The 23,383-nt window shown below is 39.7% G+C and overlaps 1 protein-coding gene across 2 annotated transcripts in view; it reads left to right on the top strand.

Moving 5' to 3' along the window:
• Window positions 1-23,243, top strand: part of si:ch211-243j20.2 (uridine-cytidine kinase-like 1) — a 41,158-nt gene extending 17,915 nt beyond the window's left edge. Inside the window, exons 6-15 of one of the 2 annotated variants that reach the window (XM_036147179.1) lie at window positions 1,270-1,459; window positions 1,665-1,726; window positions 9,296-9,315; window positions 11,368-11,466; window positions 11,640-11,733; window positions 11,867-11,929; window positions 16,397-16,519; window positions 16,591-16,698; window positions 19,493-19,649; window positions 21,735-23,243. In XM_036147179.1, coding sequence (XP_036003072.1) covers window positions 1,270-1,459; window positions 1,665-1,726; window positions 9,296-9,315; window positions 11,368-11,466; window positions 11,640-11,733; window positions 11,867-11,929; window positions 16,397-16,519; window positions 16,591-16,698; window positions 19,493-19,649; window positions 21,735-21,811 — 993 coding nt within the window. In that variant the 3' untranslated portion in view covers window positions 21,812-23,243. Of the gene's footprint in view, window positions 1-1,269; window positions 1,460-1,664; window positions 1,727-5,728; window positions 5,746-9,295; window positions 9,316-11,367; window positions 11,467-11,639; window positions 11,734-11,866; window positions 11,930-16,396; window positions 16,520-16,590; window positions 16,699-19,492; window positions 19,650-21,734 lie in introns of both variants that reach the window. The other variant, XM_036147180.1, reaches the window with a different exon arrangement.
• The last annotated feature ends 140 nt before the right edge of the window (window positions 23,244-23,383 follow it).

Raw genomic sequence — 23,383 nt, forward strand, 5'->3', positions numbered from 1 at the left:
AAAAGGTCAAAACGTTAAATAGAATAAAAAAAATTGCATTCCCTTTTGCATTCTAGTCATGTAGGTTAGTATTAGTCGTTACATCCTCCCAACCAATCACAAACGCAGACCCAGGAACCAAGCCCTGCCCCCTTTTAAAGAGTTCGTTTTCTTTTATAAAAACTTCCAGTTTTGGTAAAAAGTTGGTTTAATAAAGCATTGAGTTTGAATTCAGTGTTTGTGTCTGTATCCAAAAATAAGTCGCTAAGCAACAGCATAAAATGGCCATGGCTAAAGTTAAAATATATGTTTTGAATTTGTTGATCATTATCGATATAGATTATATTATTTTGTCGTTATGTTTTATTTCTATACGTCGTCCAGCCCTACAACAAGTTTTAATGAGTGCTCCCTAAAGTAGGTCCTCTGGATGGGTTCTTCTTCAGTCTGAGGAGTTTTAGGTAAACTCAGTCTTATCAGCAGAACCTTCGCATAGTTTAGCGGTGGCAATTAAAACTGGTTCCTCACATGCAAAAGAGGACCATCAGCCTACCAATTGTTCGCTAATTGCTCTGATAGCCACTTATTGTTCCCATGGGGCGTAACGGAGCTGAACGGAGTCATGTTTGGGTTCCTTCGCTGGTTTGAGGAAAGCCCAGTTGGGATGCCACGTTTCCCCTGAGGCAGTGGTTCTCAAATGTTCTCTGTCGTGCCCCCCCTTGAAGACGGAAACATTTTCAGGCCCAACGATCCCAAAATGGGTCAAAAATGTGACTTTTAAAATCATTTTTTTGCTTTAATGCATTAAAGCTGTCGTTCTGGAAACTACAGAATCCCTTTTTAAAATTCATAACGAATACATGGGTTCATTTCTAACATATAACAATAGTTTCTAACAGCGAGAATCTATCTACAATATTATATTAATAATATAAATGGCTTTTAGCCCGACTCGTACCTGCAGTCAACTTCTAACTAGCTATGAACCTCATATGGAAAGAATAACATAAAGCCATTAATAGTAAACACAAACTTCACTTACATTAAGTTTTGTACTTTTTTAGGAGTTTATTAATAGTATTCACCGTACAACTGACCGTAGGTACAAACCAAACAAACTTCTGGGTTTGTGAAGATATTTTCTGCTCTCTGATACCGAGTCCTGATGACTCCCACCCTGATACCTTTAAAAGACCGGGAGCTACACCTGAAGGCAATGGTGGCTCTGCAAACTATTGACTCTTTGTTTTCTTATTCTTAAGCACGTCTGTGTTTTGTTTTTTCCGGCAGCTTCTGGACATGAAGGTGTTTGTCGACACAGATTCAGACATCCGCCTGATACGCAGGCTGAAGAGAGACGTCTCTCAGCGCGGACGCGACATCAACGGCATCATCAAACAGTACAATAAGTTTGTGAAGCCGGCGTTCGAGCAGTACATCGAGCCAACGGTGCAAGTGGCCGACATTGTGGTGCCCAGAGGTTAGTAGGAATGTGGGGAACCATGCAGGCACCGATGGAGCTCTCCTGTACTGTAAATATAACTCATACGTTCAAATATGTTAGAAATACAGCTGCACGGTTGGTGAAAATATATTTATATTGCCTTTGTGCACCAAACATCCGTACTTGCAGGGTTTAGTTAAAGTTTCTGATTTAATTTGTGTCTCAACTTGTTTCCCTGCAGGCGGAGAAAACTTTGTAGCCTTAGATTTGATTGTTCAGCACGTCCACAGCCAGCTGGAGAAGGTGAGGATTCCCAGTAATTTCTCAACCCGTATCTGTTTCACTGACTCATCCCAAGGCGCCGTTTCTCCCGGTTGTATAAGAACCATTTTAGCTCGATTTGAGGCGATTCAAAAGTGCTGCTTCAGCCGCCTGCCCTGATAAGACCCGCTGTTTACAGATCCTGCAGTTCTTGCTGCTGCATGCGAGGAACAGTAGAAGCGGTGAAAGTGTGGAGCTGCTTGTAGAAAGTGTGGACATGTGAACATGGTCTGTCAGGTTTTAAAGGCATAAGTGCTGCTAGCTCGCTTGGTTCTGGTTTTTCTTTTTGTTTTTGGCACTTAAAAGGTTTCAGGTCATCAAACAAATTTTCTTATCACACTAAGATAACCCGAGCAAATAACGAAAAGCAGATTTTAAATGATGATTTCACTTATTAAGGGACAAAAGCTACCTGCCTGGCACAAAAGTAAGAGCAGGATGGGAAAATATGGCCGCCCATGGCGATAAAACTACGATATGGCTAGTCTGCGATAACTGCTAAATAAGAGGTTCCCCCAAAACAGGAACAATACAGAATCTGATGCGGATAAAAAAAGAAAATAGCGTTAGCAAAAGTTCCCTATCCGACCATCGGAAAGTTTGACCCATGCATCATTTTATGCGTTTGTTCATCCACCTGTTTATCCATACAGCCGTCTTTCCATCCGTACAATTCATCCTTTCATCCAAATACTCGTCCATCCGTCCGTATGTTTGACCGTCCATCTGTCCCTGCACTCTAGAAATAAAATGTCTGGGTGGGGGACCGTGTCCAACATGGAAACATTTAGGACACCAGTCCCTGCAGTGCTGCGCACCCCTGTGCTAAATGTTTGACAAGCCAAACACGGTATTTTTTTGTATTTTATCCTGCAGTTAATCTTATTTTATCCATTTTGTCAGCATCTCAGCAGAGAGATTTCCCTAAATCATGAAATCTGCAACATTACGTTCAAATGAGTCACTTTAACGCTTGTTTTTGAAATTTGAAGTGACTCCAAATGCTTATTTCTTTCTAGCTAATTAATATTTCTGCACAAAATGGTGAAATAGTTTTTCTTCATCCAATCAGAAATCTCAATCTCAGTTATTGTTTTTCCCGAATGGATAAAAGAAAAACAATTTATGCCGCATTTTGAGCTAAGATGTGATAGGTTCAGTCATGTATGCGTTGCAAATTTTCTTCCGCAGGAATTTAAACATAAAGCTTGTGTAAGCGTGATAGAAAGATGTTTTATAAAAGCATTTTCAAGCTTTGTCTTCAAAGAACTTTACATTTTACCGTCCCTATAGAGAGTTTGACTTAAAGTAGTTAAAGCAAGAGGAGCTATTGCCAGTTAATAGTGATAAAGTGATAAAACACACGCAGCCATTGTTTGCTGATTTACTGTATAACCAGTTAAAACGCATCCTGAAGACATCCTTACTTTTTTATCTATTTTATGGAGGGAAACAAATTAGTCCTCCAATAAGGTACTTTTTGAGTCACTATCCTGATGCTTGGTGGCGGAAGCTTCGCATAGTTTAAGCGCCGACTTTAAAATTCAAAATAGACGATTTAAAGGCGTAATTTAACTGCCTTTTAGCTTTTTACTCAAGCTTTTTTCAGCTAAAACAGGAAGCTACTTTTTAAAGATTTAGGCAGCTATTCCTACAGCCCATAAAGTAAGATTTCCCTAAAAAGGAAATGATTGCCTTTAATTTAGCCTGGAATCAATAATATTCAGAGTTTTAGTTTCCTTTCATAAGAATAATCTCTCGACGCTTTCGTTTTGCTCCCTTCGTTCCCCAGCCTCGTCCTATTCTTTTTTTCTTGCTGTACCTCAGCGACCTCGGCGAGGCAGCTCTTTAGTCGTTAGGTGAGATTAATGGCGCTGCGAGGAGAGGTGTCCTCCATCTTTCTTCTTCTCGTTGTGCCGTCATCCATTCCCTTTATGACCTACAGCCAACTGTGATCTGCTCCACCTTCAACATATCCATTCATGGCCGTCATCGGCTACGCTCGCTGCACGGCTGCCGCGGTTTGCTACATGAGTGAATGGGAAGCTCTTTACTTTACCTGCACCTAGTTTCAAAATGGCCAAAGATAAACGGACATAAGAATAATTAGGAATTCATATGACCGTAATGGAAAAACACCTGTTTTATTGTTTGTTTTCTTAAAATTTCACTTAAAATTTCTGTAAACAGAGGTAAAATAATAATAACCATCTTGTCATTGCAACATACATCCCAATGAAATGTTTCCTTGGCGTTTAATCAATCCCTTAAAGGAGAAGTCCGGTCAACAAGGAAAAATCAGTGGATCATTATCTATACCTAAAACTAATACGTTTGTGTGGTTTAATGAATTTAGGGTTAATCAGTAAAAAAATAGAAACATAAATTGTCTACACAATCACTGATCCTGGGGGCTGCCATTGTTGCCCATATTTGGGCACATCACAGGATGTGACGTCACAGGATGTGACGTTTCTTAGCGGAGCGGCACAGCGCTCTACAAGCTAATTCAATAGGAGCTGTTCTACACAGGTGGATGTTCCAATACATCGGGTAAAAGTGAAAAAAACATGAGTTTTTTCACCTTTCCGATTCATGGGTTTGTCGCTGGATTGAAGAGAGAGGATTTGCCATCGTGCTTCTGGCCAGAGAGAAAACACGTCATCTGTAGCCAACATTTCGAAGAAGAATGTCTTCAAGATGGCATGAGAGCGAGAATTTTCGGTAGGCTTTTCTTCCTTATAACGTAGAATTTGCGGGGACATTTGTTTACCGACCAGAGTGGCGGAGTGATACGACACACTTGGAAATAATGCTCACTGTTGCGAAGCCCACTTATTTATGCGACTTTGGTCTTCTTCTTTTTTCTAAAGTCGCTTGTAAATTTCATGAGTTGCGGGTTGAAGTTTTTTGGGCTTGATTCTGAAAGTGAAGTCGATTGTTTCGGCTCTAAACGGTGCCATATAACTAAAAAAGTGATGGTGAAATATCCCTCCGCCTCATAAAGCACTAGAACTCATCCTGACACAGGAGCAGAGTGAGTTAAAGGCAGAAGGAGCAGCCATGCCTGTATTTTCTGCAGTTTACGCTTGCAATAACTGGTGATAACTGCTGAAAGTAGAGTAGGCGGTTCAGATCACCATTTTGAGCAGAGATTGGTTCTAAAGATGAGTTTTTACTCCCTGATAACATTGCACCGCACCGTGGCGTCACAAACTTGGAGGGAGAAGAACTGTTCTAAACCAAGATGGATGCGCCCAGCAAAGTAGATTCAAATGAAAATTACTCTTAATTAAAACAACTCATCATTTATTGAAAAGTACATAATAATTTTATATTCAAAGTACTTCATGCAGTTTGAATTCTGATTTTGACCGGACTTTTCCTTTAGGGCGCTGCAGGATCATTCTGGGGCTGAGTGTCTTGCTCAGGGGCTAACGTGGCAGCCTGCGGGATTCAAACCGAGGCATTTGCAGTCTCTACAGAACACAAGCTCCGCTGCTCTAATCACCAGGACACCACTTCCCTAATATGAGCCCCTGTTTGACAGTTTAACCGTGGCAGAAATGTTGCTCTCTCAATGCTTCCCCGGTTGAACCGTCTGTTTAATTTCTACAGTTTCTGAAATCCGCAGCTTTCACGGAGCGTTTATCTACAAAAGCTTCGGCCCAGTCTACTGAGCGCATTGTTGCCTTACTGATAAAATCATTCACTGTTTCAACCCCTGCGAAATAAAATGGTCACACTTACTAAAGCCTGATTTATGACACTGTCGAACTTTTGTTCAGCCAGACATGAAATTAATATTCATGGCTGAGGTGTCGGCGTGTGTGGAGTCGTACGTTTTAGCAGACAGCTGTTATTTTGTTTTGCTTTAAAGGTCCGAGTTTCTTTTGTTTGGCTCACACTGTGTGTGTTTTTGTGTGTGTCCTCGTATGTGCCTGACCCCTCCTTGCCTGGCTGAATGCTGTGTAACCATTCCAGCGTGAGATCAATGTGAGGTATGGCTGCAACAGCTTTTTATTTCAGTATTTTTCTCCTTACAGCCGACCATTTACCCCCGCTCTGCTTCCTGGTTATTCACACAGTGTCGTTCAGGCAGACTTCAGAGTTTTTTTATTTCCTTTTTATTTTTATGTTACTTTAACCTGCCAAGCCACTGTCACGTCTTTAACCGTCTTTTTTACGTATTAAAATAATAAAAATGTGGATGGAAAGTTTTTGGGGTCAGATCATTGCAATGTTTAGTAAAAATCTTTCTACGGGTCAAAGCATATGATAATTGAACCAAGACATGGTGTCAAATGAATCCTCAAATCTGTGGTTTCCAGTTTCAACTGGACTTGGTTAATCAAAATTTGAATCTTTTTTTAAATTTTATTGAATGTAATTCACGCTCCTTAAAGCTATAGTTGATAATCCAGCTTAGAAACACTTTTTGTTATAGTGTGTGAAATGGTCCTTCCATCCTGACAGTCAATACATTATATATTCAGAAAAAGGACGATAAAAAATGTGATCTCTGTGGGAGATGCAGGCCTGTAAAAACTATAAGCAATCCCTGCCGTTCGGTCTGAATGGTTTGCTTAGTTTTGTTCCTGCTCTCAACCATAGACATTATATTCCAGGGGTATCTTATCGCCTTATCTACTGGTTGTCCCACATGCTAATCATTCATGTAACGTCAGTGTGCGATCCCGTTCCTTGTTAGTTTCCGCTTGCTGGCTACGCATCTGTACTTCTAGTGTTTATGTATCTGGTTAGCTTAGCGGTTAGCTTCGGTGTTAGCAGTTCATTGTAGCGCCGCTGCTCTCAGCGTAGACTTTGAACATGGCTGAGAATTGCAAGAACCAAAATGCGTTCATGTTTATGAGAACAAGAGGAAGGACTCAGTAGAAAGAAATAAGACCAGAGTAGATTTGGGAGATTTTGTTTTTCACATGATCCCCCTGAAGAGCGAGGTCAGACGGGCATGCGCCGTTATCCACAAAGGGACTTGGGGAAACTTTCGGAAAAATCGTCGACTCTACCTTTGAGGTGTAAAAGGTTTATTGATTCCAAATTCAGCTTTCAGATTTGACCAAAATGTTGTTGTTTTTTATGATTGCCCTTGTTTTTTTGTCTTTTTTTTAAAATAGAAGAAAAACAACAAACAGAAACCTGTTGGACATTGTAAATTGCCTTTAGCTTTAGCGATTAGCAAACCTAGCATTATTTAGCCGACAGAATTCATCTGAATATTGGCCTTTTAGCCCTGGGATGTACAGCGTGATAACATTTACCGTATTTTTCAGACAATAAGTCGTTCTGGAATGAAAGTCGCATCAGTCAAAAAATATATCATAATAGGAAAAAAAACATATATAAGTCGCACTGGCATTTATTTAGACATTTAAAATGTATTTCACACAATCCAAGACTAAAAACTGATATTTAATATGGTAAGCCGGCTTATTCAATTCCACAGCTGCATCCACAACCGGCTGAACAACATGGAACATACCTGGGAGACTGAATGGGGTAAATTAGCATAACAAGCCAGGAACTTGGACCAGGAAGGTTTTATCCAGTGCATTTCAGCATACCGAACCGTTATGCTGAAGGTTGTCAAAATTACACTGAAATTAGACCGTGAGCGTAACGGTGCTACGTGCTAAGCTAACAGTACGACGCAGATGTTTCAGCGCAACATAAAACTCAGACACATCATCAAAGTTGTAAAACGCCCAGACAACAGAGCTGTAAGCTAGCGCTAGCTGCTAATAGCGTCACCGACAGCCCAATAACGGGGTTCTGTCACGGTCTGGGCTCTTTGAGCTGCACCACGCAACGCTCCACTGCCTGAATGCATACTGAAACATTGAAACAACATACAAACAAACGTATGTTCATGTTGTCTATAAGTTAATGTTTCAATTAATTTTTAATTGGTACAGGAGCAGCATATAGTTCTCACAAGCCTATGGTACCCTCTTGTGCCTATAGATGGTAATGTTTACTTGTTGGTTCAATTATCATTTAAAATTGATATATGTCTCACTAGACTAAGTCGCAGGATCGGCAAAACTATGAAGAAAAAGTGTGACTTGTGTTTCATGATGCTGAAATTTAAAAAGGAGACACAAATCCTCTTTAATCCCTTCCTATTATCAGCGAATAGTCTTGTTCTCACACAGGCTGAACGAACTACAGATTAGTCTTGATATTTCCTAAGGAACGGTTTTCTTTGAAATAACTTACACCCCACAAGAATAAAATACATTTTTTTACTTATCCACTGATCAACCTTCAATCTGAAAAGCCTTTAGTCATCAACCAATTATTATTCATGTTAAAAACGTGGGTTTTTGGTCTGCTTTGGCTACATGTGTTTCCACGTCGCTCAACCTTTTTTTTACCACCAACAGAACCAGACTCTGGATGGGCGTCTGCCTCAGTCAGCTGAATAAATACTCAGGATTTTTTAAGATATGCATTTTGTTAATAATGTGCCTTTTTTTGGCACATTTGGAAAACCGGTTTGAGACACCAGAGTACCAGCATTCAGTGCCACATTGTTACATACTGAAGGGACATTAGCTTTAACCAAATTAGCTGGAAATTAAAGAGGTTTGTTGTGGATTCATAAATGTTTCAGTGTAGAGCCAATTGGACTTGGTAAATTATAACCTGTGGTTATTGTTGTGTTTACGCTTTTAAAGAGCTTAAAAATTCACTTAAAAGAGATTAAATGTTACTTTAAAACAACCTTTTTTCAGTTTTTCTCAGTCCTACTGCCTCTCATGAACTCGATTAAATCTAAAACGCTCCATATAGTTTTTGACTCTTTGACATCAGCAAAAAAAACTGACGAGTTGCACATTTTATAGCGTTTATTTCATACATAATCTCCATTTGAGTGTCAAACTACGCAGAACTTTTAAGATGCAAATAACTGTCCGTATCTTCAACTTTCCTGCAGCCATGTTTGCATAAATCCACACCATCATACAATCAGCCCGACGCTGAAGCTCCTTGTTTGTTTTTTGTTTTTTTCTATCAAAGATGCCTGAACAATTTTAAATTGGCAATAGCAGGTGGAAGGTCTGCTGCATGCTACAACACATTTGTGCTACAACCCACAAATGCTGGAGACTAAGCTCTTAAAACTGCTCTAAAGTTAGTAGACTTTTGGCAGAAAAACCAATAATCATGACTTACTCTGCAGCCTCTTTAGGCCGAATGTTAATGGGAGTCAATCCGACTCGCTTCAGCGCCATTAATCAGCCCTGTTTAATAAATGCTGACATAAATCGCTGATTAATTTGTTAAACATGCAGGAGCTCTGGCAACTCCGTCAGGTGTGAGATCTCTGCAGAATTAAACAAAGAACCCTAATCTAAAAACCCCTTTAGATGAATCGATCGGATTGTGCTGCTAGTCAGCGCACAAATAGAAACTATTTGTCCCGTGCTGCACAGCGGCGATCGGTCAGAGCTGTTTCATTACTCAAAATGTTCTTTCTCTCCCCTCTTCTTTGTGTTTTCTTTTGTGCTTTGTGGTGTTCTGCAGAGGAAGCTTCGCTGGGATATGTGAGGCCCAACTTCTACATCTTCTGTTGAATTTAAAACAAGCACAATCCTGCTGTTTTCATGCACCCCCAGCTTTCTAACCCGATTCAATATCTGCTGCATGTTTTATCTGGAAATTCAGACAACATGCTTGCTTTGAATAGTTTTGCTCAAAGTTCAAGGTTGCAATCACGTCATGGCTGGCAGGGCTTTTGCCTAGTTTGCATTTTAGTGTATTAAAACAAATGCATGACGTTTTTTTTCTTGCAGAATCTAAGCACACTTTAAATAAAGCGTGAGGAGAGTAGCCAAAATGGACTTATAGCTTTGTTTAATGCTTTGCAACACTGTCAGCATGTGTTTGACTGTTTTCAGGTGGCATTTATTGTGTTGCATGTAGATAATGGCAGATGTGTAAAAGATGAGGGCGTTAACACTCAGCCCAACTGGTTTTTGGTCTTAAACTGCTTTTCTGTCTATAATGAGCAGCTCATTAAACTTAAAGTGAGGCCAGTGGTAGAGAAACATGCCCGCAGCATCACAGACCCTCTTCTATCCTTCAGGATTAACACGCTTTTCCACATGTTAATGAAATGGTTTAGTAGGAGAGTCATCTAGACCAGGTATCAGCAACTTTTCCAATCCAGAGACGTTTCTGATCTCAGCCCAGCTAAAGGAAATTTCTCTAGAACTGCAAAAGCGACATGATCCTCAAGCATAAAAAGCAGCACTCAGTTTTTATAAAGACAGACTCAAGAAAATAAACTTTTTTGTAAGGTAAATAACAGTTTTTATTCACATTTTTAGCTTTTAGAAGAAGTAAAATTAATGTTTTTTCTGGAATTCCATACATTGGTGGGGGCACGTAGTGTTAGACCTGAGTTCAGACAAAGATGGAAGGAGCATCAAAATAACGTATTTCATGCAACATTAATGTCATTCAGGGCATAAAAAAGGGAAACTGCAAAAACATAAATATTTTTTTTATAGTTCCCTTTTACATAAAAAAAAACATCTCATGTTTGGACAAAATTTCTAACAGAGCGATAGGATGTCTTCTTTCAGATGTTTGGCTAATTAATGTTTTGCACTGTTTCATAAATAGACTATGAATAAACTTTAACCAGAAACGTCCTCAGCCTTATATGAAAGGAGGCAAACTCACCTTCAACCTGCATGTGGCCAAGTTGCTCTTCTCACTTTTAAAAAACCTCTAACTTGCGTAGTTGACACAAAAAAATACGTATGTCCACTTAGTTTTTTTTGTTTATGTCAATGAACTTTGACACCATGTAGGTTAAATGCTTTGCTGAAAACACGTCGTCTGGTTTTAGGCTCGGCTCTGACTCGTCGTCCTCCAACGCTAACGAGATTAAATTACTTTAAGTCTTTAATGGCTTTCAACATTTCCTTCAGCTCTGAATCGGGGTTCCTCTGCAGTTGGGAGAAGTCTAGAAAATGATATTTGGTTGGAGTATTTTCCAGATCTGGATAGGTTTGTGAAAAGAAAGGAAGAGATAGGGAAAAAAAAAAACATCTATATCTCCAAACTTTGCTCTCCAACGCTCTAATAGTTGTCTTCATCCGCCTCTTTGTTCGTCAGTCCATCTGTCTGATGTTCTGGAGAAATCTGGGATGTTGTCATGCACTGCAAAAACGAATCTAAAAACAAGTAAAATGTTCTTAAAATTTGTGTATTTGTCCTTGATTTAAGCAGGTAAATAAGATTATTTGCCAATGGAATGAGTATTTTGACCCCTTATATAAGATAATTAGACATCCTGTACTTGAAATAAGATGATGGAGATGAGTTGTTCCTATTTTTAAGGTCAAAAATCTTGTTCCATTGGCAAATCATCTTATTTACCTGCTCAAATCAAGGACAAATACACAAATTTTAAGAACATTTTACTTATTTTAAGTTCTGTTTTTGCAGTGTGAAAAACGTGTGAAAACTGCTGGGTTAAAAAGCTAAACCCCATCAGTCCGTTGCAAATAGAAATCTTAGTCGCAGTTAAGCGTAAAAGAGAAAAATCTCAGTGTTTTTATGTCTTCTCTGTCTGTTTCTCACAGGTCGGCCCTCGCCTCGGCTCATCAGGGTCAGCCTTTACCCAAAACCCTCAGCGTGTTGGAGAGCACGCCTCAGGTCCGCGGCATGCACACAATCATCAGGTCAGAACACGCAGGCACACATCTTTACATGAAACGTCGCTTTTCTGTAACAAACTAGTCCCGAGAGGATCGTTGTTGTGCTCCGGCATCATGTAAGGTGCAGAAAAAGGTGCAGGAGCTGATTCTGAGGGTCCCAGTCATCCTGTCTGCTGCTGCTCTTTCCGTTTGTGTAGGAACAAGGAGACGAACAGAGACGAGTTCATCTTCTACTCCAAGAGATTAATGAGACTGCTGATAGAACATGCCCTCTCCTTCCTGCCTCTCAAGGTGAGGCTTTTCAGCGTGAACATTAACCGGCCCTCCTGCTCCAACCTCACAGAGACGGAGAGGTGCAGCCGACCCAGATTTGGCCGGCAAAAGTAAAGCTTCAACTCAAGCTCATCTTTTCTGTCCCATCCAGGCTGTCTCAGTGGAGACGCCCCAAGGCGCCACCTACGAGGGAAAGAGGCTGAGCGGTCAAAGAGTAAGTACCGGTATCACCTGGATTAGTTTGGGAAAGGAAGATGGAGGATGGATTAAAAAAAACATTTTTCCAGACTTTCCTCCCTGCACCGTTGCATCCATTTATCGTCCATCCGTCCTTTCAATGATTCAGAAGCCACTACAGAAAGATCTCATCTACAGTCATATTCTATAAATTAAATTATTGAAAAGTTCATTTATTTCAGTAACTTGGTTCACTAAGTGAAGCGCATTATGTTGATTAATTACACAGAGATGTTTTTAATGCCTTTTGCTGTTAATTACGATGATTTACTGCTTACAGCTAAGGAAAACACAACATTTAAGATCAGGGCATTTTTAATACAGAAACATGGGCTTAAAAGTCTGTTAACTACCTGCTTAAAGGTTCTTTTTAAAGGTTGCGTTACAACTAACAAACATGTTCTAATTTATTGAATACTCAGAGCAGAATTGAGGTTTTTCCTTAAAAATTAGAGTAAAGGTGGACTGAGAACTCTTAAAGCTCGTGTCAAACACGAGGCCTGCGGGCCGAATGCAGCCCTCAAGCCAAAAAAGGCATTGCATGTCATAAAGTAGAGGGATATGTCTTTTTAAGTGTATAAACTGGCTAAAACTGTGCCTCCTGTAGCGTGTTGATTATTTTAACTGTGTAGTTCCCACCACACATTAAAACAACCCAGGAATATCCAAAAAGAGAAAAGATTATGCGTAATGATGAAAGTTTTAAGTGTAACTCACCCCCAAAGTCAACTTTCTTAGCAGATAAACTGTTACTGTGCATTTCTTATACTTCTATGTAAACTGAAATGAAATTACGAAATCAAAAATATCACCTATCACGTGCAACCGGCCATTTAAATGACTTCATGATGCCAAAGTGACCCAATATAGAAATGAGTCTGACAGCCCTGCCTCAAAGGGATCCACGATTGGTTGTAGCAATAGACTTTATTTGAGAAATATTTATTTTAGATGTAAGAACAACATAGTAAAACCACCGTAAGCTGTTTAGTTCTTATAAATTTCAATAAAATAATCACCCGGACATCACCATATGTTTACGCTGCAATACATTCTGGGTAAATTACCTATACTAGGTACAAAACTGCAATGAGTAATGTTAAATCTTTTCAGTTTGAACCTGAGCGAGATTAAATTGATGGCAATATAATAATAATAATAATTATTATTATTATTATTAATTATTATTATTATTATTATTATTATTATTATTATTATTACGATGTAGACGCACCTCAGTTTTTCTGTAGTTTTTTTTGTTTTGAAGTTACAAACAATTCAGTTTTATTTATATAGCGCCAATTCATGAGATATGTCATCTCAAGGCACAACCAACAGCGACAACCTGTGGCATTGTCTAAATTTACACCAGTCGATAAAAGAGCAACTGATAGGTTCCAGTCCAGTGGGTCTTAATAGCCTCATTAACCCAGCATGCATTGCATAGGTGAAATTATGGCGACCTCCACAGGTGAAAAATATAACAAATATACAATTTTTGAAGTAAATATGTTTTTACGCATCACAAACAGCAAATTTTAAGTTAATAGGAACATTTCAACATATGTGGATCCCTTTAAAAGTGGAATTTGAAAAAGTTGGAAATTTTGACAAAGAGTTTCTAGGAATCCTGTAAAGCTGATTGGTTGAAAGTCATTCATCCCAAAAAAGATTAAAAACCTTTTTTTCCAGCAACCAGTTTCACACCAACAGAATATTTTGATCCTTTTGTTGCTCCAGTCTTTTTAATCATGGCTGTGTATATTTGTGAATGGCCGGACACCGTCTGTGGTTTACCGCAGGGCTCTGTGTCTGGGCCAGAATAATTATATTTATAGCAATGACAGGCAGACCTGTTTGATTTAATGGTGACACAGATGTTTATAAGCTCTGGTTAGAGTCTGCAACCTTTAAACCTAATCCCCTCCAATGTAAAAATAAATAAATAAATTAAATTAAATGGTTTGATAAAAATTAATCAATATTACACTTGAATAAAACAAAGTCATGGAGAGACAAAAACCCAAATATGGAACGAAGGTTTTAATTATAGAAAGCAGGCAGAACATTAAATCCCTGGGTGTGACGAAGTTGGTCGAAATCTCATTAATCATTATCATTCAGAGTTTATAAGAGTTTCCTGTTGGAATAAAACCATGTGGAAACATAATTCAGTGTAAAAATAACTGAAATCTTTTTTTTTTTTTTCTCAAGGCAACGGGAGGTTTTTAGATGTTTACCGGTTCTATAATGCTGTGAATGTGGTTTGTTGTCGTTATATATGAGGGTCACGTTGTGTGTGGACTTGTATTCAGGAACAAATGTGTGATTGTGCAACATTTAATATTCTGTTGGGTAAATTTAGGATAACTTAAGCTATTTATTAAGTAATTTGTTTCTACATGTACAGTCAGCAAGCGAGCAGACCTGAACACTACAGAAACGGACCTAAAAATAAGTAAAATGTTCTTAGAATCTGTGTTTTTATCGTTGATTTGAGCAGATAAATTATATTATCTGCCAATGGAATGAGTATTTTGACCCATAAAACAAGATAATTAGACATGCTGCACTTCAAATAATACGATAGAGATAAGTTGTTCCTATTTTAAGTGCAGAAATCTTATTCCATTGGCAGATCATCTTATTTACTTGCTCAAATAAAGGACAGATACACTCATTTTAAGAAAATTTTACTTATTTTTAGTTCAATTTTTGCAGTGAAGGACCAACACCTCAATAGGGGGTTTTCAGCTGACGTCACGCTCACGTGACTACTCAGCGCGTCCGCCATATTGGGTGGCAGTCGTTTCGCACCGTTGACCTGCATTGTATGACGCCTTAGGCAGTATTGGAAGTGAACAATGGGGAAAACGTGTTTAATGGTTGGTTGCACGGCCCGTGGAGGTGGAGATCAACGCTCTTTCTATCGCCTACCAGCCGTAATAGTGAATCAGTGTGGAAAAAAAAACAGCTGTCTGAACAACGCCGTCACCTATGGCTGACACGGATATCCAGGTCCGATTTGGACGGTGTTAAGCTGGAATACGCCAGAGTCTGCGGTGCTCACTTTGTCACAGGTAATTAACTGTTAAGTATTTAAAACATATAAGAAGAATATATTAATAATAGGGCTTGGGCGTTATGACTTATTACTTTCCGCGGCTGTCCTGTTGACCGCCTCCGCCGCCTCTACTGCCTATTACTACCGCATACTGTACTCCCTCTCTCAGCCGTGTTTTAATTTGATTAATTTCACCTTAACTTGATTTCAACCATGGTAAACCGTTGCTGTATTGTGGGCTGTAACAGCGCAACACATGATCGCCATGGGAAAAACATAGAAACAGATTAATTTTCCACCGCTTTCCTGCCTGGAGGCGCAACCACGGAGAACAACTGTTAGTGATAACAAAGAGTCGTCGGCTCGCTTGGATCGCGGCTGTAAGTCGACCGAACATAACTTTCCACAGTATCCCGATGTCAATGAGAGTGTGTTCTAAACGTTTGAAACACATAGCAGCAAGTTAAAAGTACATTACATGCGCGAGTGGTTGTTAGCGCTAACGGTTAGCATGAGCCAGAGCCCGGCTGAGTGCAGCTTACCTTTGAACGAGTTGCTGTGTTCCCACTGTTTGCTGGCTTTATGATCTGCAGCTCCTACCGGCGCCAATACGGTAAATACAACTTAATTTTGCACTGGTCATTGTTCTGCTTAAATAATTAAAGCCGCGAGCGGCGTCGATCGGCCCTGCAGCCAAGCGCCTTCGCGCACCGCCGGCCGCCAGCCACCGCAGAAGCATGCGACGCATTTGCGTCGGATCGTTTACATTTTTACCATCTTATTAAAACTCACCCGTCCACGTATGATGGCGATTTCCTTGATGTACATAACCAGATGTGAACTGGTTGTGAGCCTCTAGACCCTTGTAAGCTCTCATTTCCTCAAGAGTGTGCAGAGGGTTTTCACCGAACACCAGGTAATGCACTATGTCGCCGTGCTCTACATTTGGCCAGTCATCTGGATTACGGCTAAACAAGGCACCGTGGAGGGCATACGGGTCCATATGGTCGATCACGGAACATTTCCTCAGATATACGTCCTTATCTGGTCGCTCTAGCGTGCTGGCGTACTTATCCATTCGCGATACGATAATACGTGTACGACAACTAGAGATAAGGAAGTGTGCCACCCAATATGGCGGACCGGAAGTTGGCCAGTGACGTCAGTGAAAACCCCCTATTGGAGGTTGGCTGAAAAGCTTCCTGTTGCTGCCCCCTAGTGGCAGCAACGTGCAGGACGTCTGATGACGCTGCTCTGTTGCAGTAGAAGCAGACGTTTAGGCAGGAGAAGGATCGCTGTTGTGAAAAATGTTAGAATAAAACCTTTTCAGGAAAATCATTCAGAATAAACTGTTAATGGTTACATTTTATTTCTTTTAAGATCACTGGCGTTTCTATCCTGAGGGCCGGAGAGACCATGGAGCAGGCCCTGACGGCCGTCTGTAAAGACATCAGACTGGGAAAGATCCTGATTCAGACCAACCACGACACGGGAGAACCTGAGGTTTGTGTGATTATAGCAGCCATAAAGGAACCTGCGTCTTCTCTGTTGTATTTACCGAGTTCTTCCTCTAGCTTCACTACCTTCGCCTGCCGAAGGAGATCAGCGAAGACTACGTCATCCTGATGGACAGCACTGTCTCCACCGGAGCTGCTGCGCTCATGGCTGTCAGAGTTCTGCTGGTTGGTCCATTTTTTTTTTACAGATTTTATTCTTTAACCCGTTTCCTGTTGCGCCTTTTGCATTTTTTTAGCCAAACTTTTCAGATACAGAATAAACGGATCATTAATAATTCAAAGAGCGGTGAAGCAGCACTTCTCATTATGTTAAAATTATTTAAAATAATCAATTAGAGGCACACAATAGGCAGGCCTGCCCTTCTAAACCAGAGGTGTTCAAACTTTTTGTCAGCCGTGTTGAAACATTAAAGTATAAATTAATCATGGGCCACAAATATGTATTTAAATGAAGCTTAGGTGGAATTTCAACTGAAGAAACCGAATTACTTACATTCATCCAATCAGAGTAATAGTAATCAGCCTCCAACGCAAGCCAATCAGCTTTGAACCACACCTCCTCGAAGCCCAATCAGCATCCAGAGTTCATCTTAAAAGGTCTTCAAATCCATGTCTCAGCCTGCTACCCAGCCAAATAGCAAGCAGTGGTTGCTAAATGTCTGATTTGGACTCTGATGACTTGATTCAACCCACCTCTGTCCCCTTCTCCACCATCGTAGCCAAGCTCCATCTGACTTTTCCATGGTGCTCCTTCAACCTCGTCCCTATCAGAGTCTAACTCTTCCCGGACTCTTGCTGCATTTTCTGTTTCATCTCAATCGTTCCGGCAGAAGACCGCCATGTTGAGCCTGGTTCTGCCAGAGGTTTCTTCCCAAAGGGGAGTTTTTCCTCTCCACTGTCACTTCATGCTTGCTCATCATGAACAGGTTCATGCAAACCTGTGTTTATCCAAGCTGGACATTTATCTTTCTGGGTCCCTGAGTGAAGCTCTGGTATCAGTGCATGCAGTCTACTGGATCTCACCAATAAAGCTCAAGCAGATCGTCTCGCCAACCAGCGTCTATGGACTGAACCAACTTCATCTATCTCATCTATCTTCATCTATAACATCTCTGTTCTCATAAACCTTCTTATTAGATTAGATTAGATTCAACTTTATTGTCATTACACAGGTACAGGTACAAGGCAACAACATGCAGTTTAGGTCTAACCAGAAGTGCAATAGCAGCAAGTGCAGGATAAACAATGGTTCCATATGTACAGGACATGAGTTATTACTGAATAAATATAGAAATGGATGCTATTATAAACAGAATTTTACTGATAGATTTGTATATTTGAGTATAATATATAGATAACTAGTATTGTGAACTAAATTTACAGCTGGATATGTACCGAATATAATATACAGGTGGATATTACTATAAAATAGAGTTTTTACAGATATGTGCAATAGCATAATATACAGATGGCTGTTTTTATAACAGAGTTTACATGTACTATGAATATATGTACAGGTGGCTATTACTATAGGCGGAATTGTGAACATGGTATACAGGTAGCCATTACTATAAAATTAATAAATAGAGTTCGGACAGAAGCTATTTAAATTAAAGTGCAGTGGAAGGTAATTGCATATTACAGTTAAAGTACGGTATTGCAAATGTATATGTAAACAATTGGTACTGTGAATAAACAGTCGGCAGTGCAAATCAATATTCAGTCATGGTGAGTAGTGCAAGATGCATGTAAACAGTTGTTACAATAGTAACAGTCAGGAGTGCAGGTGAACATTAAATAACAGAATGTGAACATGTAAATAACAGAATGGAGGTAGGTGTGAGGAGGGAGAGGAGAGAGGAGAGTCTGTCAGTATATGAGGGGAGTGGGATCTTTATGCATATTAAACTAAAATTCAGCGCTAATGTTTCCTGCCGAGGTCTGAGCGCCAAAGTCTTAAAATAATTGTATCAATAAAATTCTTCTAATTGTCTTTTCTTTCTGTGTGAGTTTTTCAGATTTAAATGATACACAATAAACTAAAACAATTAAAGATACGAAGGTGTCTGACTCTAGTAGAAAAATGGTTTTCTTATCGATATTAAATCCAAAATGTAGAAATATAAAATGGGTCTTGCACTCTTGCTTTAAAACAAAGGCAAAAAAAAATAATTTTTCAGACATCTTTGGGTCAGTTGTCATAGACCAGGGGTCACCAACCTTCCTCATTGTGTCATACAAAGGGCTACCAGTACTGAGCTTTGAACTGGAAGAGTCAGACCTCACCTAAACGTTGAGTAGAAATTCATATTTTTAAAACTTTTGTCATTTTTAAATCTATATAAATGCAGCTGTGATTAAAAAGGAAACACAATAGAATAAAATACTATCTTAGATGCAGCTCACTGGTGGGTGGTGTGGTTTTTAAACAGGCCTGAGGGCGCCACATGTGGTACTTGGGGCCACCCAGTGGCCCCTGGGCCACACTTTGGACACTCCTAAACCTTGTTGAGATAAATACTTTTTTAACTACTACAAATTAGGTGGTTTGTGTTCTCTGAGATTATTACTGCAGGGTTTTGTTGAACGAAAACTAACTTTTAGCTAACATTTATTAGAAAGACTGTTGCTCTTTAAGAAAATAATTTAGCCACATTAAAACGTTTCTGATTAGTCAGACTTTTTGGTGACTTTCTATTTTTTCCCCTCTTTGAAATATAAAACCAACAAAAAATGTACCACTTTATCAATGTTTAAGATTTTTAACGTTCTTTTGCACATTTAATTAAAATTTCTTCTGTGTAGCGTATGACTACATTTAAATTTTCCCTCTTAATAAGCTTTTGCTGTATTCCCAGTGATCCCCTTTTTTCGGACCACTCGCAGATGGCTTCATGTCCTTGCTCTAAGGACAGAAAATCAACAAAATTAATTTATCTCCTTTTTCTTCTTCATGAAGGACCACGATGTGGCCGAGGACAAGATCTTCCTTCTCTCCCTGCTCATGGCAGAGATGGGCGTCCACTCGGTGGCCTACGCTTTCCCTAAAGTCCGCATCATCACCACCGCTGTGGATAAGGAGGTCAACGACCAGTTCCACATCATTCCAGGAATTGGTGAGGTGTTTTTTTCACTTCGGCTGAATTTGATGTTTCCAGAAAGCAGTTAAACATCAAACTTAAGGGACTAAGTGCGTCCTCTACGAAGTTCAATTCAGTTCAGTTTAGTCAGATAAAATTCAGTTTAAATCAATCCAACTCATCCCAGTCCGATCACATCCAGCATCCGTCAGGCTGACTGCATCCGGTTGTTGAGTTTGTAGCAATCCCTCATACCGAGTATGCATGTGGCGACAGTGGACAGAAACCTTTTACCATTAACTGGATGAAAACTATAAGTGGCCGTATGAGGCAACCAGCTAGAGCAGGGCTCAAGGGTCAACGTTTACAATCCAGAGAGCCGTTTTACCTTTGCTCAGACTAAATAAAACTTGTTTACGGCTGCATGACCTTTTAGAAAAAATAGGACTTTTTCATGATTATCTACTATCAGAAATGTGTTGTCATTCTTGAAGCCCTGTCGTTTTTTTAGATTCTAAAATCAAGCAAGACATAAAAAAAAGAGAATAAATAAATTTTCTTGAATGGAGATCCCCCAGTTAGCTGCAATAGCTCCATCAATACACATGGCGGACTACAGTAGCACTGGACGAGGCAAACTTTCAGCAAAAATCCAAAGAACAGCTTTGAAACATCCAGAAAGCTTGAAGAACTATTGTTCAAGACCACTTTAATTCAATTTATTTAATTCGGTTTTATTTATATAGCACCAATTTATGACACATCATCTCAAGGCTCTTTCCAAAGTCAAATTCAGTGAGATTATACAGGTTGGTCAGAAAGTTTCCTCTCTAAGGAAACCCAGCAGGTTGCATCAAGTCTCTCCAAGCAGCATTCACTCCTCCTGAAAGAGCGTAGAGCCACAGTGGACAGTCGTCTGCATTGTTGATGGCTTTGCAGCAATCCCTCATACTGAGCATGCATGAAGCGACAGTGGAGAGGAAAACTCCCCTTTAACAGGGAGGAGAACCTCCAGTAGAACCAGAACCAGGCTCAGTGTATACGCTCATCTGCCTCCACCCACTGGGGCTTAGAGAAGACAGAGTAGAGACACAGAAAGCTCAGAAGCTCACATTGACCCAGGAGTACTTTCTATGGTAGATGGTAATAGAGGATGATCTGCCTCTCCTGATGATGTCACAGCAAACAGGACGCCAGACCAGGTGTACCTTCTATGAAGAGAAAAATGACAGAACAAAAAGTTTAAATAACAAATAATGCAAATTGGAGAACAGTAGGAGAACTCAGCAGAGTGAGAAAAATAGGCCCTGATGTCCTCCAGTAGCCTAAGCCTATAGCAGCATAACTATAGAGATAGCTCAGGGTAACATGAGCCACTCTGACTATAAGCTTTGTCAAAAAGGAAAGTTTTAAGCTTAATCTTAAAAGTAGACGGGGTGTCTGCCTCACGGACCAAAACTGGGAGTTGGTTCCACAGGAGAGGAGCCTGATAGCTAAAGGATCTGCCTCCCATTCTACTTTTAGAGACTCTAGGAACCAGCAGCAGACCTGCAGTCTGAGAGCGAAGTGCTCTGTTAGGAACATACGGGGTAATCAGAGCTCTGATATATGATGGAGCTTGATTATTAAGGGCTTTATACGTTAGAAGGAGAATTTTAAATTCTATTCTTGATTTAACAGGAAGCCAATGAAGGGAAGCTAAAATTGGAGAAATATGATCCCGCTTGTTTATTTTCATCAGAACTCTTGCTGCAGCATTTTGAATCAGCTGAAGACTTTGAACTGCATTTTGTGGACTTCCTGATAGTAAAGAATTACAATAGTCCAGCCTTGAAGTAACAAATGCATGGACTAGTTTTTCAGCATCACTCCTGGAAAGAATGTTTCTAATTTTGGCGATATTCCTGTGGTGAAAAAAGGAAACTCTGGAAACCTGTTTAATATGGGATTTAAATGACATGTCTTGGTCAAAAATAACACCAACATTTTTTACTTTATTACCAGAGGCCAATTTGATGCCACCCACATTTTAAAGACCTGTACTTTGTTTTATGTTTTATTCATTGTCAACGTTTTATTGCGGGTCGTCGTTGCTAAGGTCCTATCTGCTCTTTTTCTCAGGTAACTTTGGGGATCGTTACTTTGGTACAGACGCTCCCTCAGACGTTTGTGAAAGCGATGAAGGGATGGACTTCTGAGGAGGGAATCGCTGTGAAACCTGCAGCTTAAAAAAAACGGCTTCCTCCTCAATCTGCTCGACTCAACCAACCGAGGCGCTCTAAACTCGCTCCTGCTGGATCCCGCAGAGCGAGCTTGATGCGACGGGAAATTTGCTTTACGTGCGTACGGTCGCAGCAGCGATAAAAAGGGACCGGAGTGAAACGGTTCCTGTCCTGCAGGGTTACCGCTGGCTCTGAATCATTTCCGCACACTTAACGGCCCCGCCTGGTTTTTAAGATTTTCTTTTAAATCATGTGAAAAATCTCTCCAGCGATGCTTTAAAGTTCCTTTTATGTATTTACTAAAGAGCCTTAAAATTGGCAATTATCAGAATAGTTTTGCACTTTTTGAGGCCACATTGTAAATAAATTAATTTATTCTAAATTCTGCAAAGATCAAATTACATCTGTGCTCAGTTTTGATTGGATTTGACAACAGTCGGCGTTAATCTAATGTTTTGCACTAAGATGTTGATTGAATGAATACAAGGCAACGTTTTTATCTGTGAAGATAAACGTCTAAATTTAAGATATTGGTGCATTGCTGGCAGAGCGATTAGATGTCGTTAAGGCTGAAGCTTCCTGGAAGAATCGGGGCACACATTAAATTGTTCTAAATGTTTTTATCTCAGGCAGCTTTCACCAAAAGGGACGCCGATCATAACTACTTGAAGACTATTATCTCACAATAGAATGAAAAGGTCAAATATTAAACATTTTCTTTCTTACATTGTTTTTTTTATTTTACTCCACAAACGTTAATATCTTAAAAATATTTGCCTGAAAAGGCTTGATTTTTTGTTTGTTTTTGTCTAACAATCGATCAGGTCTATATTTAATGCCATTTATGGGATACAGTGGGAGTTGATCTGTCAGGCTCAGGCCGTGTTTGGAAAACTGGCCCTTAAAGGGACCTGTCCATGCTGCTGTTTAGCCACGTTTTACATAGTTATTTATTTATCTCGTTTACAAGATGCCACACATCATTCATTTATATGAATCAAGGGTTTGTTTTTGAAGGAATATATTCAATGCAGGTCATTTTAAAAGAGCGTTCCTAAGTTTAAGGTCAGACCATTCCTCTCTTAGTTGTACTCATCTACAGATTTAATCCATCTGTAACCGAGTATATGCAAACCTTCGAGTTCATAACTTAGAATAAAATACATTTTACTTGAAATAATTTTCAGCTGTGACTTGTTTGGACACTGCTTACCTCATACTATAATGTGACTGAAAAACACTGCGACCAGTATTCACCTTTGTTATCCAAAAGGATAAACCTGCTTTGGTAATTGGTATGGTTTTATCTTAAACATTTGTATTCACGGTCATAAATAAATATTGACTCTGTCTCTGTAATTGTCTCTTTGGTTAAACAATGAATAAATACTAAAAAGTGAAAAAAGTACATTGTGTGGAACTTTTGTTTTGATGTATATCATTGCCGTCCACTGGGGGGCGCCACAGGCTACATTTTATTGATTACAGCGGAACTTGCGTATTTCCGATGCTACCTTCAAGTACCATTGGAAGTTAGATTGCACTCAT

Source organism: Fundulus heteroclitus, chromosome 15, assembly GCF_011125445.2.
Source record: "Fundulus heteroclitus isolate FHET01 chromosome 15, MU-UCD_Fhet_4.1, whole genome shotgun sequence".
NCBI classification, from domain to species: Eukaryota; Metazoa; Chordata; class Actinopteri; order Cyprinodontiformes; family Fundulidae; genus Fundulus; species Fundulus heteroclitus.